This window comes from Egretta garzetta, unplaced genomic scaffold, assembly GCF_000687185.1.
Source record: "Egretta garzetta isolate BGI_Z169 unplaced genomic scaffold, ASM68718v1 scaffold56, whole genome shotgun sequence".
NCBI lineage: Eukaryota > Metazoa > Chordata > Aves > Pelecaniformes > Ardeidae > Egretta > Egretta garzetta.
This window is the reverse complement of record NW_009260182.1, coordinates 8,448,554-8,460,120: the sequence shown is the minus strand read 5'-3', so window position 1 is coordinate 8,460,120 and position 11,567 is coordinate 8,448,554. Positions and strand designations below refer to the sequence as shown.

Sequence of the window (11,567 nt, the reverse complement as noted above, 5' to 3'; positions counted from 1 at the left end):
CGGGCAGCCAGTGGTTCGCGGGCACGGACGACTACGTGTACCTGAGCCTGGAGGGCACGGCGGGCTGCAGCGAGAGGCACCTCCTGGACAAACCCTTCTACAACGACTTCGAGCGCGGCGCGGTGAGTCCGGCCGGGCGGGGGGCGACCGCGGCTGCCCGGCCCCGGCTTTCTTAAACTCTCGTCCCCGCGTGCGGGTGCTCCGGAGAGGGACACCGGGGCCGAGGTGCCTGCTGGCATCCCTGGCTGCCCATCGCCCGCATCCCCGTCCCGGGGCTTAGCCCAGGCTGCGGTCAGTCCGTCGTGGGGAAAGATGGGGCCCTGGGGTCCAGCTTACAACGGGCTTTCAGATTTCCTCCTATTTTCCTTACAGATACTAAAAAAAAAATAAAATGGTGTGCTCCCTGTTGATGGGTGATGTTGAGGGTCGGTATTTACTGGTAGTCAGAGCCCTGATATCTCCAAGGAATTAAGTAAAGAGATAAGAGTTTCCCATGGGAATTATGATGCCTGGCAAGGGAAATGTGTGGGGCAACTTCAGTGACAGGTGGAAAACAGCATGAGCGTGCCAGTGTGAGAATGAAGTTGGGACTGGGCTATCGGCTATTCTTTCTAACCTTGATTTCTGCCATGTATTGTGCCCTGTCCTCTCTGTAGTCTTATGATAGCATCCTGGCTATCCCTCTGTAATCGCTTATACTCTGGGCGCTGGTTTAGAATGGCATTTATTTATCTGCTTACTGTCCACTGTGAAAATAATAGACTCAGATAATTTTTTCCCCCCTCCCAAAATGCATATTTTATTTGGAAACCTAACTCTCAGTTTCCAAAAGGTCTGATGAGAGTTAAGCAACTTTGAAAGTTTTAACGAAGTCCTCGTAAGTCACTTTGGAAATGAGACCTACCGCTGCGTACACAAGTGAGACTTCCCTGTCACGGTGCTGCTTTGCCTTTAGGTGTGTTTCTTTAATCATGGGGTACACAGCCTAAGTTAGGTATCCAGTCTCTTCTGCGTTAGACATCTTGGATATGGTTAACAGAAGTCAGCATTCTGAGTAAACGTTGATGGTGTGTAGATATGGTCCCCAGATATTTATAGCCGCTGTTCTGAGGAGATGCTCTAGCAAATTCAGGTGTGGGGGCTTACCAGCTGCTGCTGTCGAAGTTACTTTCCTTCATCATTAAACATTCATTAGCTTAGAACCTTGTTATCTGAATCTCCCAAATGGACATCCAGTCATTCTTTCTCTCTTGGCTGATGAACAGTCACATATTTTAAGCCAAGCTTAACAACATTAGCAAGAGAGGGTGAAGAAGACCCCAGGCTGTCCTGCAAACTTAGGGTTAGGGTGCTCTCCCAGGAGGGCTGAGCCCTGCCCAGCTGAGGAGATAAGCACCAGGGTCTCCAGCAACCAGGCAGTTTGCTCTTATCCGTGGGCTACAAAATAGGGTTTTTCTGCCTGAGAGATGGCTGTGATGGAGAGCCTGGTAGCACTCTGCACGTCCCATTGGACTGGATCCTGTCGCAAAGAGAAAAAGCCATGATGTGAGCATTAAGCTCAGCAGCAAGTCTTGAACTGCTGTGGGACCAGGTCCAGCACGAGCAGAGGTACCTGCGAGCATTGGACCCCGCTGGGTGAGGAAGCAGTGAAGGCTTGTGGATGTCAGTAGCACTACAGTAGAGGATGTGTGCACCTAAAAGGAGTACTTGCACCTCCTCGGGAAAGTAGCTTTTAGGTGCATTTGAAAGTCTTCACCTGCGTCCTAGCATTTTGTATAAAACGCATTGCTAGCTAAGTACGCTTTTTGAGGCAGGCGCTGTCGCTTGCCAAACTTGTTTCCAAGTGCAAAGGACTAAATCCAGATGAGGACTTTTTTTCCTACCCAAATCAATTATTTCTTTTAATTGTTACATGTTTGATACTACAAATATGCAGTCAGTTTTTTCAGCATGTATTTATTTTGGAGAATGAGAATAACTCCGTGTTCCATAAAGCATCTGGCTCGTTGGACTCTTGCACTACGATGTGCTAGGTTTTGCTGTTGAGGATGTTTTCTTGGGGACTGAGGCGTGCTTTTTCCAGGCACCTGTTCAGGTAACTTTGTGCCCAAAACACTGTGAGTCTTACTAATACAGCCTTACTTGTGCAAAGAAAGAAGGAAAGAAAAGAAAAATACCAATAGGGAAGCAAAAAATAAAACTGAAGCAGGCCAAAAGACTTTCAGGTCAGTTGGTTTGTAAAATGTAGCAAATGGGTTTGCAGTTCTGCCTTTAGTGTTTTGTTCAGTAGCATCTCTATAATTTTCTTTTTCTGCAGAGCAATTCAATTGTGAACACACTTGGAAAAAAACCCCACCTTTTTCAGTGGATGACCAGAATCTTACAGTATTATCTTGTCAGGCTTTGCCTACTTCCCTGTTTCTTTTCTAAATGTTGGGCCAGGCTCATTAGTTCCATTATCCTGGTAATGTCTTCATTTGAATTAGTGCAAATTGTGCATATTACTAGATATGATGAATGAGGGCTTGGGCCAGTTCTGAGTAGGAGATTTGCATGCCGAATGTTGATTGAGGGAAAGGGATGTGGAAAAACCTGGCGGGATTTGCACAACGGTAGCTCAGCTGTAGTTCTTGTCTGACTTAACAGCAAGCACTGGACACAGGCGATGTAGGAAGCCAAAGCTGCTTTTCTTTACTCAGTGTCTTTTGAGTAAGTTCCTGTTGGTGCCGAGTGATTTCAAAGCCAGTGTTATGGTGTCACTCAGTTCTCTGTTTTCTTCCTGTTACCCCTTCATCTGCTTTTTGCTTTTGTTGAAAGAAACGCGCTCGCAAGTATTTCCAGAAGGGAAATACAGTTCTTTCTACTTAGAGCTTTGTGCTTACAGAAAGAGGGGCTGTGACATCCTTCTTGCAATATTAGGCTAGTCAGTAGGAGTCTCTCCTCAAAAAGAAAGAGCTTAGGTTTTGTGTGAGATAAAATTGCTTGCAGAGGATGCTACAGGAGTTTGGACACCCAATACTCTTCATTAATTCTGTTCTCTCACTCTGAACTCAAACTGTGTAAAAACTCCTAGCGTCTCTGGCTCACCGTGTGGTCACCAGGGGTGCCATGTGCTTAGCAGGAGACCTCGTACAACAAATGCCATAGAAACCTTGAGCAACCGACTCACAATTCTTACCTGGACCTCGTAACATCTTTGTAACCCGACACAGCTTCACTGCATTAGCAATACTGTCATCTTGGGTGAGCCCGTGGCATCACTGGCTCGGGGACAGCGAAAGCTGGGCGAGACATTGGGAGGGAGCCCTCACTTTCAGAGGTGCCGCTAAAATGGGAACTGTGATGGTCGTAAAAAGATTAAAAACCTTCAGGAACATTTAGGCTAATCAAATGTCCTTTCCACATTACATCGACAGTGACTTGTGCAACTATTTTAGGGCTCTTGTAGTATTAGCAAAGAGCTTGTTACCAGAGGAATGAGTTTCTTCCAAAGATTGGCTCAATGTGACATTTCTATCAACTCTTTGGATCTGATTCATATTGCATTTTAATTTAAATCTTAGATGTGTGTATATATATAGGTGTGACATTGTAAGAACTATAGAAATATATCTGTAAATGAGGATTTTTTTTAAAAAAATGAAATTGTTAGCTGAAACTTTAACGGAGATGAATTTTAAAAAGAATAGTCAGGTATCTTGAGCAACAAGGAGTTGATGAGAAAATACGACTAATTTCAGACTTTCTGTGCCACGCTAATCACTTGACAGCAATGGGTTTTCATGAGGACTTGAGCTAAAAATAATGCTGTACATTTCCCCTATCTGGACAGTGTCTTTGGCCACCTTATTCTTCCTCTGTATGTGACTAGTTTTGGAACTGGAAATAAGTGAGAAGATGGAGCATAAAAATCCCAAGTAGCCGAATCTGATCCAGATGCAGTTTATGATTTGCTTCTGTGGGTTGTTGCTTTAGCCTTTACATGTTTAAATTCCCTTTGTAGTGATGAGCACAAATGGGTAATAATTCAGAGAGGTTTGTGGATTCGTTTCGACTGCATCTCTGCAAGGTGGCCACTTCCAGCTCCTGACTGCCAAATGCAGCAAGGTCATGGTAAAATTGAAAGAATTCATTTTGTGTTGTAATTGCACAAAGAGGTGCACAGGCAGGAAGTGGCTGAGTTTGAGGTACGTGGTATGACAGCCTGTGACGAGGGACTCTTCTGCAAAGTGCCAGCTGGTCCTGGAAAGACATACGAAATTGCAGAAGTACTGACTCAGTGCGAAAACTGAGCCTGGTAAAGAGCTTATTGACACTGGTTTTATTGAGAAAACCAGGAGCTGCAGAGAAATGGATATGAAATAGAAATGGTTCAAGAGCTGCCTATTTCTGGAAAGAAGATTTGAAGAATGTGATACAATCTGAGCATGTTATATACATTTTCTAGCCATCATCCAGAATTTGTTGTGCCAATTGACAAGAGTGAAGCCAAGAATATTGGACATGGGATGACAGGCAAAGATCAGGGCAGTGTTTGAAACCAGCACTGTGGGAGGGACGAATCCCCATTCACTTAGCCAGGAGCACAGGGGCACGTCCTACAGTTGCTGGCTGTCACGCTTGCGGCTCAGGGCTCTGGTAATGTGATTTCTGAGAAAAGCCATTCAGTGTTTTTCAGTCTCCACATCTGGTTCAAAATCACGAACCATCAAGGGAATGGGTTTACCTTTACGCGTTATCCCTTTAGCTATTCTGGGACAGTGGGGGTGTGGAGGGGTTGAAGAGTCAGCAACATAAACTTTCAAAAATGTTTAAATTTAGTATATCTACTGGCTCTACAGAAAGAACTATTTCTTCTCTGCTATGGAGATGCAAGGAAAAGTGACAAGCATCATTTTAATATGTTGGCTCTGTGATTTTCATATCTCGGCTCACATCCTAGCAGACAGACGCTGTCATCCCAAGCTTGCCAAGGACCACCATGCTATTTCTGAAGCATTTTGTTACCACCTGGTGTGTATGGGTGTGCTGTTGACAGAAACACTGCAAATTTTTATTTGAGACATGATGGTCTTCCTTTTTAAAAGAAACAGTTCAATGTCTTTTGCTTTAATAGGCATGGGGAGAATAGAGCTCAGATTAAGATTAGTCTGTTAAGTCTCAGCAAATCAAAATAAGCACCGTCCTTACCCATTTTAAATATTTGAGCCTAAAATTAAATTAGGCTGCATATTAGAAGAAATTCCAATATCCCTGTTAGTATGAAACATAAGCCTCATATGAGTTGCAGTGTAGCAATCATGGCCTGACAGTTTCAAAGGTGATTGAAGAACATCTTTGGGGAAAGGCAGTCAAGGACAATGTTTCATTTTCTGCAGGATGGACTTCAAAGCCTAAAGGGTTTTTTATTTTTCTCTGGCTTCTATGAGTCAGATATGACAAACTTTAAGAAAGCCGGTATTTTTATGTAATGGCTTGAGAGAACTGAGGTCTGTCATCCCAGGATTTGGTGGACAGATAGATCTCTTCATCCCCAAATGATCATCACAACTGGTAATTTATGGATGCCTCATAGAAAAGGGTACTTTGCACCAATAATGTGGGAAACTTGGGTTCAAATGGTAGAGTAAGGGGTGCTAAGGGATCCTTCTTATGTGTGTTCTTCCAGTCACATGGGTGCAAGTTGCTATGAATCTTTCCTTTGTAACAGTTGAAATAATAAATGTCGTCTGGAGGCATTTAAAAACGACTTCTTTTTTCCTCCTTTCTTACACTTTCTGTAGGCCACTGATGAGGGCACTCCTGAAGGAGCAGGTATGGGTGGTCCTAACCTTCCATACCAGCTCAGTGCGAAGACCCTGTGACCAGACCCTTAGCATGGGACAGGACTAAACAGACTAGCTGCTGTGCAAGAAGTCTAGGCTAAGGTCCCTCCACGTGGCAGGAGTCAGGACTTTGAGTTAACTCCAAACTGAGGCAAGAGTTAAAGCACATTCCTACGTGCTGGCTTGTTTTCTGTCAAAGGAAGAAGTGCCTCCAGAGCTAGACGGGGTTCATGTGAACCTCATTTTCAGTTAGCTGCTTAAATTCCTGTGTACATCTGAGCCATACAAACATAAAAGGTATCGTTCTCTATATCTGAGCTGTACAAGCATAAAACATAGCATTGTCCTAATTTTAAAAATGGAGAACTGAAGACCAGCCATGGGAAGCACAAGACAAAGGGGACTTAGGTGATCTGGATACTGTCCTTAGTCTGAAGCACGTGTGACAGGACTTTAGATTCCATGTGTTAATCTCATGATCATCTTTCCACTCCAGTTGTGTGAATAGTTGTGCCCTAGCAAATACCTCTTTCAGCTATTGCTAGGAGAGCAGCAAATGGTTTCATGGTCTGCACTTTTTTTCTCAGGCTTGCAAACATTTCAAGGAATAATATCATTTTTAGGTTGCATACAAAAGTGTTTCTTAATTTCTGGAGTGTTTTGCATGTTTTTGTTTGTTCTTTTATTCATCTTTCTGTTGCATTGCAGTCCAATAACAGGTCTTCCTTTTCTCACCCACCAGAAGCTGGAAAGTTCTGTGGTACCCATGCCATATCAGGAACGGCCAGGTACGCTTGTGCTTCCTGCACGTGCGGTGGATCATTGACTGTATTCTGCTCTGTAGGTTGACTCCTATGATGTGACGGTGGAAGAGGACCTTGGAGAAATTCAGCTAATAAAAATTGAGAAACGAAAATATTGGTACCAGGATGACTGGTACCTTAAGTATGTCACTGTAAAAACGCCAGTGGGTGACTATCTGGAGTTCCCATGTTACCGTTGGATTACCGATGAAAAAGAGATTGTCCTTCGAGATGGAAGAGGTGAGAGCCATAAGAAACCTTATTTTTGCAGAACATCCAGAATTCTTCCACCTCTCCTTCCCCTCTCCCCCTGTACCTCCCAGTCTTCTCTCTCACGTAGAGACCCACTGCATCCCCTTCTGCATCCTAGGGCACGGGCTGTCCCTGCTGACTAGGATTGCTTTCTGAGCACTTTGTTGGGCTGGGCACTGGCAGCTGAATTGCATGTTTTGGGAAGCACATGCAAGGAAGAGTCCTTATGCTGGCTTGTTACACTGGTCTTGAATTCAAAGGCTGACCCTAATGCCTAATTCTTGTCTGCTCCACATCTCCATTGCTGGAAGCCCTTTTGATCTAATTCGAATTAGTGTCCTGTCTTTGTTTCATACTAAGCCCCTAAGTGGCCCAAGATTAATTGCCTGTAAATTGCCTTGTTTTCTTGAGAGTGAAATAAAATCCCAAAGTTAGGCTGCTCAGCAGGTGCCAGATCTGACCTGAAACAGCAGCTTTGCTTTTCACCCCTTCTCTTTGCATGCTGTCAAGTCTGGGAGAAGGCAAGGTAAGATGGGTATGACTGCTGCAAGCAGTGGTGACCAACTGAGAAAAATGTTACAGCACTTCTGTGCTCGTTCAGAGTGGCCTGTTGGACCTGAAACTTGGGGTTTGACTGTCTCTGTCTACCTGCTTGCTCTGATCAGGGTCAGGGCAGACGTTTGTCCCTGATGTTTGCTTGTTCCCCTCTGTGCTTCCTAGGGTAGGTTGGCTGCTATAGTGGTCTACAGGATGAGTGCCTGAAAACAGATGAAACAATATATGAGGTGGCAGGAAGTAAATGTTTATCTTCCCATTAAGTTTTTGGCTACTCCTTGTCAAGGAAATTTTTATTTGAAGCCTTTTGTCCTATAGTCACAACTATGTGTCGGTTTACTTTTGGTCTCCAGAGGGACTTTCCATTTTTCATAATTTGATTTATAAGGACCGTAGCATATCCATGGAAAGCAGCTTTGCATGGCTTTCAGTGCATGATGAGGTAAAGGGCAAAAGTAAGTGAAACCCTATCGGTAACTTGAACACAGCCTGCTGGAAACCGTTAGCCATACATTTATCTGTTGCATTGCCTCTGATATTTCCAACTCCAAACCCCCAACAGCTATTTCCATGAAACTCCTGCTGGCTTTATTTGCCTTCCCATTTGTTTATGTAAAGTCAGTCACGTATCTTGCCCTTTCTCTGATCACTAAGGAAGTCTTAGTGCTATTTCATGGTATAGTGAATATACATGGTCAGGAGAGCAAGCTGTCTGGAAATGAAGCCTCACTGTTTTTTCTTTCCATTCTCATGATAAGATATTGCCCCAAGCTGACAGGGGAGAGTACAGCTCAAGGAGAGGGGATAGGAGATATTTCCTGAAGATGTCTTTTAGCAGAGGAGATTCACTGGAATGATGTGATTTCTCTTATTGATGAAAATTTCTTTAGATACTGAAATGCAAAATTAATTCCCATGACCCTATTCAGACCATTTAACACTAGACAGGTACAGCAAGTGCCTACACTAGGAATCCAGGGTTTATATACAGTTGAGGCAGAAGTTCCTCACTTGAGCTAATTGCCCCTTGGAGGCAACAAGTTAGGAACTTACCTCCTTCCACAGATTCTCTAGGGACCTGTGTTTCTACTCAAGGTACTAAATTGGGTCGTGGGAGCATTTCCCACAGAAACTTTGTAAAGGTATAGATCAGAAGTTTGAAGCTTTGGAAACTTCACTCTCTTCCTCAAGACCTGGGCAGTGATAGGTAGAGGAAGCTTATAACCCTGTCTCTTTCCTGTTTTACAGCAAAGCTCCCCCGGGATGACAAGACCCAGATTCTCAAGCAGCACAGACGCAAAGAGCTCGAGACCCGTCAAAAAACATACCGGTGAGATTCCTGTAGCTCCTCAGAAGGTCCAGGGCCTGTTCTCATCCGGTCAGAATTTGGCAGAGTATGTTCAGATTATTATATTGCTCTAATTACTGGACTGCTGGATAAGAGAAAAAGTAAGTTACCGTGTTGGCCATATTTGTTTTTCACATGGACAGAATTCACTGTAAGTGACGATCATCCTGGTGCAGGTGGCATTACGAGATAGTTGAATCCCAGATAAGCCTATCTGGAAGGCTGAAGTGGGAATTCAGTGATAGTCTCTGCATGGGCCCTCTGGCACACACCTGTGCTTTCAGGGAAGATTTGAAGGCAGATTTCATCTGCCTTTCACAAGTAGTACTCCAGTTCTGGAACATGATCTGAACATGTCAGCTCTTACCGGAGCTTTTTGGCTGCTGCTGCAAGCTAGTTTTTGTTGTTTCCTGCACCAGGGTGCAGTGGGTGACCTGGCCCTGTTTGAGTGGAATGGAATGCGCTATCAGAACACAGCTGGGATACCCACCTTCATACTGCCATAGACATTTCTTCCTAACCAAGGTCACAACAGAAAAATGCTCTGTTATCAATGGGTAACTCCAGAAGGCAGACATTTCCGTTTCCTAGAGACATACTCACTTGAAATAACAAAAGTTTCTTGCACCTTATCATGAGAGTAGGGATCAGAAGGACAGAGGGCCCATTCCAAATTGATAGATTGAGGCTTGGTGTATGTGTTGTTGATATGGTTTGGCTAAGAAAGGATCTTGCTTACAAATTATGGGAAATAGAGCAGAGGTTCAAAAAGAGGTGTGGCACAATCTTATTTACGTATGCAAAAAGGAAGGCAAACCCATTTGTAATTCCAGGGAAACAGCTATTTACAATTCAGATGCATAACTGATAACACACAGTGCAGTCTGTGTGTGGCAGGCAAATTAGAAATAGGATTGAAACACTATTCTTTACAAACTGCCTTCTTTTGTTTTGAAGTAAAAATGGGGCACGATGCAAGAACATACATGGCAGAGAATGTGTGCCATGACCATTAGGAGGTAAGGCTCTTCTGAGGAGCTGAATCAAGACCATCTGCATCCCTGAGAGCTGCCTTTTGGAGGAACCTAAATACATGTCTGAGTACTTTTAGCTGCTGTATCTGAGTTCTGCAAAAATGTAGCCCCAAGAATGAGTGTGAGTAGGGCAGCTGTCCACCTCTCTGTCCCCTCCCTTTCCAATCCATTTGCAGCTACTGCAAATTTCAACCAAATGTGGCAAGCGTTTGGAAATATCACAGATACTAAGTTACTTCAAGTTTTGTAAAGGTAGATGGCTGAGTAGCTGCCTTCTATTGTGCTTCAGGATTCTGTGGGGTACTGGTAGGTATTAATGTGGTGTAAGTCACTATTTTTGGCCCAAATGAGTCTGCCGCAAATTTACTTTACAGAGTTGAGTCACAGAAGCAGCGTAGGCAAAGGGATGATGCAGCTCTTGTGCTGATAAGGTTATAAGGTTAATCCAGCTTCTCTTGTTTTCTCAGCTGGAAGGAGTGGCATCCAGGCTTTCCCCTGAGCATCGATGCCCATTCTCACAGTGATCTGCCTCGGGACATCCAGTTTGACAATGAGAAAGGAATTGACTTCATTCTGAACTACTCTAAAGCGTAAGTGTTTGTGGAACTGTAGGAGTTCTGCAAAATCTCTTTTGCAGCAGGGTAAGGATCCAATCGCCTTTTAGGTTTCATTGAAATGTCAAAATTGGATTATTTTCTCCCGGCTGAATCAAAGAAAGAATTGAGGGGATTTTTTTATTTTTTAAATATCAATGTTTTGATCTTTTCATGCTGGGAACTGACTGAGCCTCTGCATTCTCATTAGACGGTGTTTTGGCTGCAGGCAGATGGAGGAGGCACTGGTGAAAAGCATAGGAAGAAGGACTATGGCATGTGCTACCTTAGGCTTTTGACTTAGTTCTCAGGATCGCCCCCTAGAGATACCTCTCCACCCTGACTCTGCGATCATTAAACCTTTCAGTCACATACCAAAAGAAGATGGTATCGATGCACCCTTGAGACCCTGCTGAAGAAAAGCTGTTCTGAGTGGTTCATCAGTTAACCACATCTGAGTGTTATCTGCTTGGGGCAACAGAGTCGCTGCCAACCCACTTGCACGTGTCACGTTGCTGAAAAAAAACAGAGTCCTGGCCGTTGGATGAGCTTGAATAACCAGTCCTGCAGAGCTCTTCAAAATAGTACAGGGTTAAGGAGGCTTCTGAGCTGTCTCACATGCCCAGGTCACATCACACTATCTCATCTCAGACATCCCACCATACTATCAGATGGTGGGATAGTCTGAGATGAGACAAGACTGGTCCAAGATCACCCACAATTTCTACATCTGTGATTCTGTTGATGTGCTGGCTCTTCATGTTTTGGAAAGGTGTTCCTCCTGTTATTTGGGTGATCAGATGGAGATTATGCCATCAAGCATAGGTTGGTGGGAACTAGGGAGGTTAATAACCATACTGAGAAACTTGCAGCTTCTAATAACAGTGAATACTTGCTCATCCGAGTCTATCTGGGGAACTGATGGTGACTGAAACCCTACACGCAGAGCATTCTTGGTGTTACATTTATGCAGCTCAATTTCCCTACCAACACAGAGTCGAATCCCATTACTTGTTCGGCGAGAATCTACTTCCTTGTTTTCTAATTTGGAAAATTGGAAGCTTCAAAGACCACAGGTTTTTTTCTGGCTGTATTGGCTCTGCTGTAGATTTCTGCCTTCCTCCTCTCTCCCCCACACTAGGATCTGTTTTTCACGA

General features: G+C 44.0%; 1 protein-coding gene across 1 annotated transcript in view; it reads left to right on the top strand.

The window, feature by feature from the left end:
* Positions 1-2: 2 nt before the first annotated feature.
* The window catches only part of ALOX5 (arachidonate 5-lipoxygenase), a gene marked incomplete at its 5' end in the record, with an annotated part of 36,091 nt that continues 24,526 nt past the window's right edge, over positions 3-11,567 (top strand). The window contains 4 exons of the mRNA XM_009641887.2: positions 3-122; positions 6,670-6,868; positions 8,684-8,765; positions 10,285-10,407. Coding sequence (XP_009640182.1) covers positions 3-122; positions 6,670-6,868; positions 8,684-8,765; positions 10,285-10,407 — 524 coding nt within the window. The remainder of the gene's footprint in view (positions 123-6,669; positions 6,869-8,683; positions 8,766-10,284; positions 10,408-11,567) is intronic.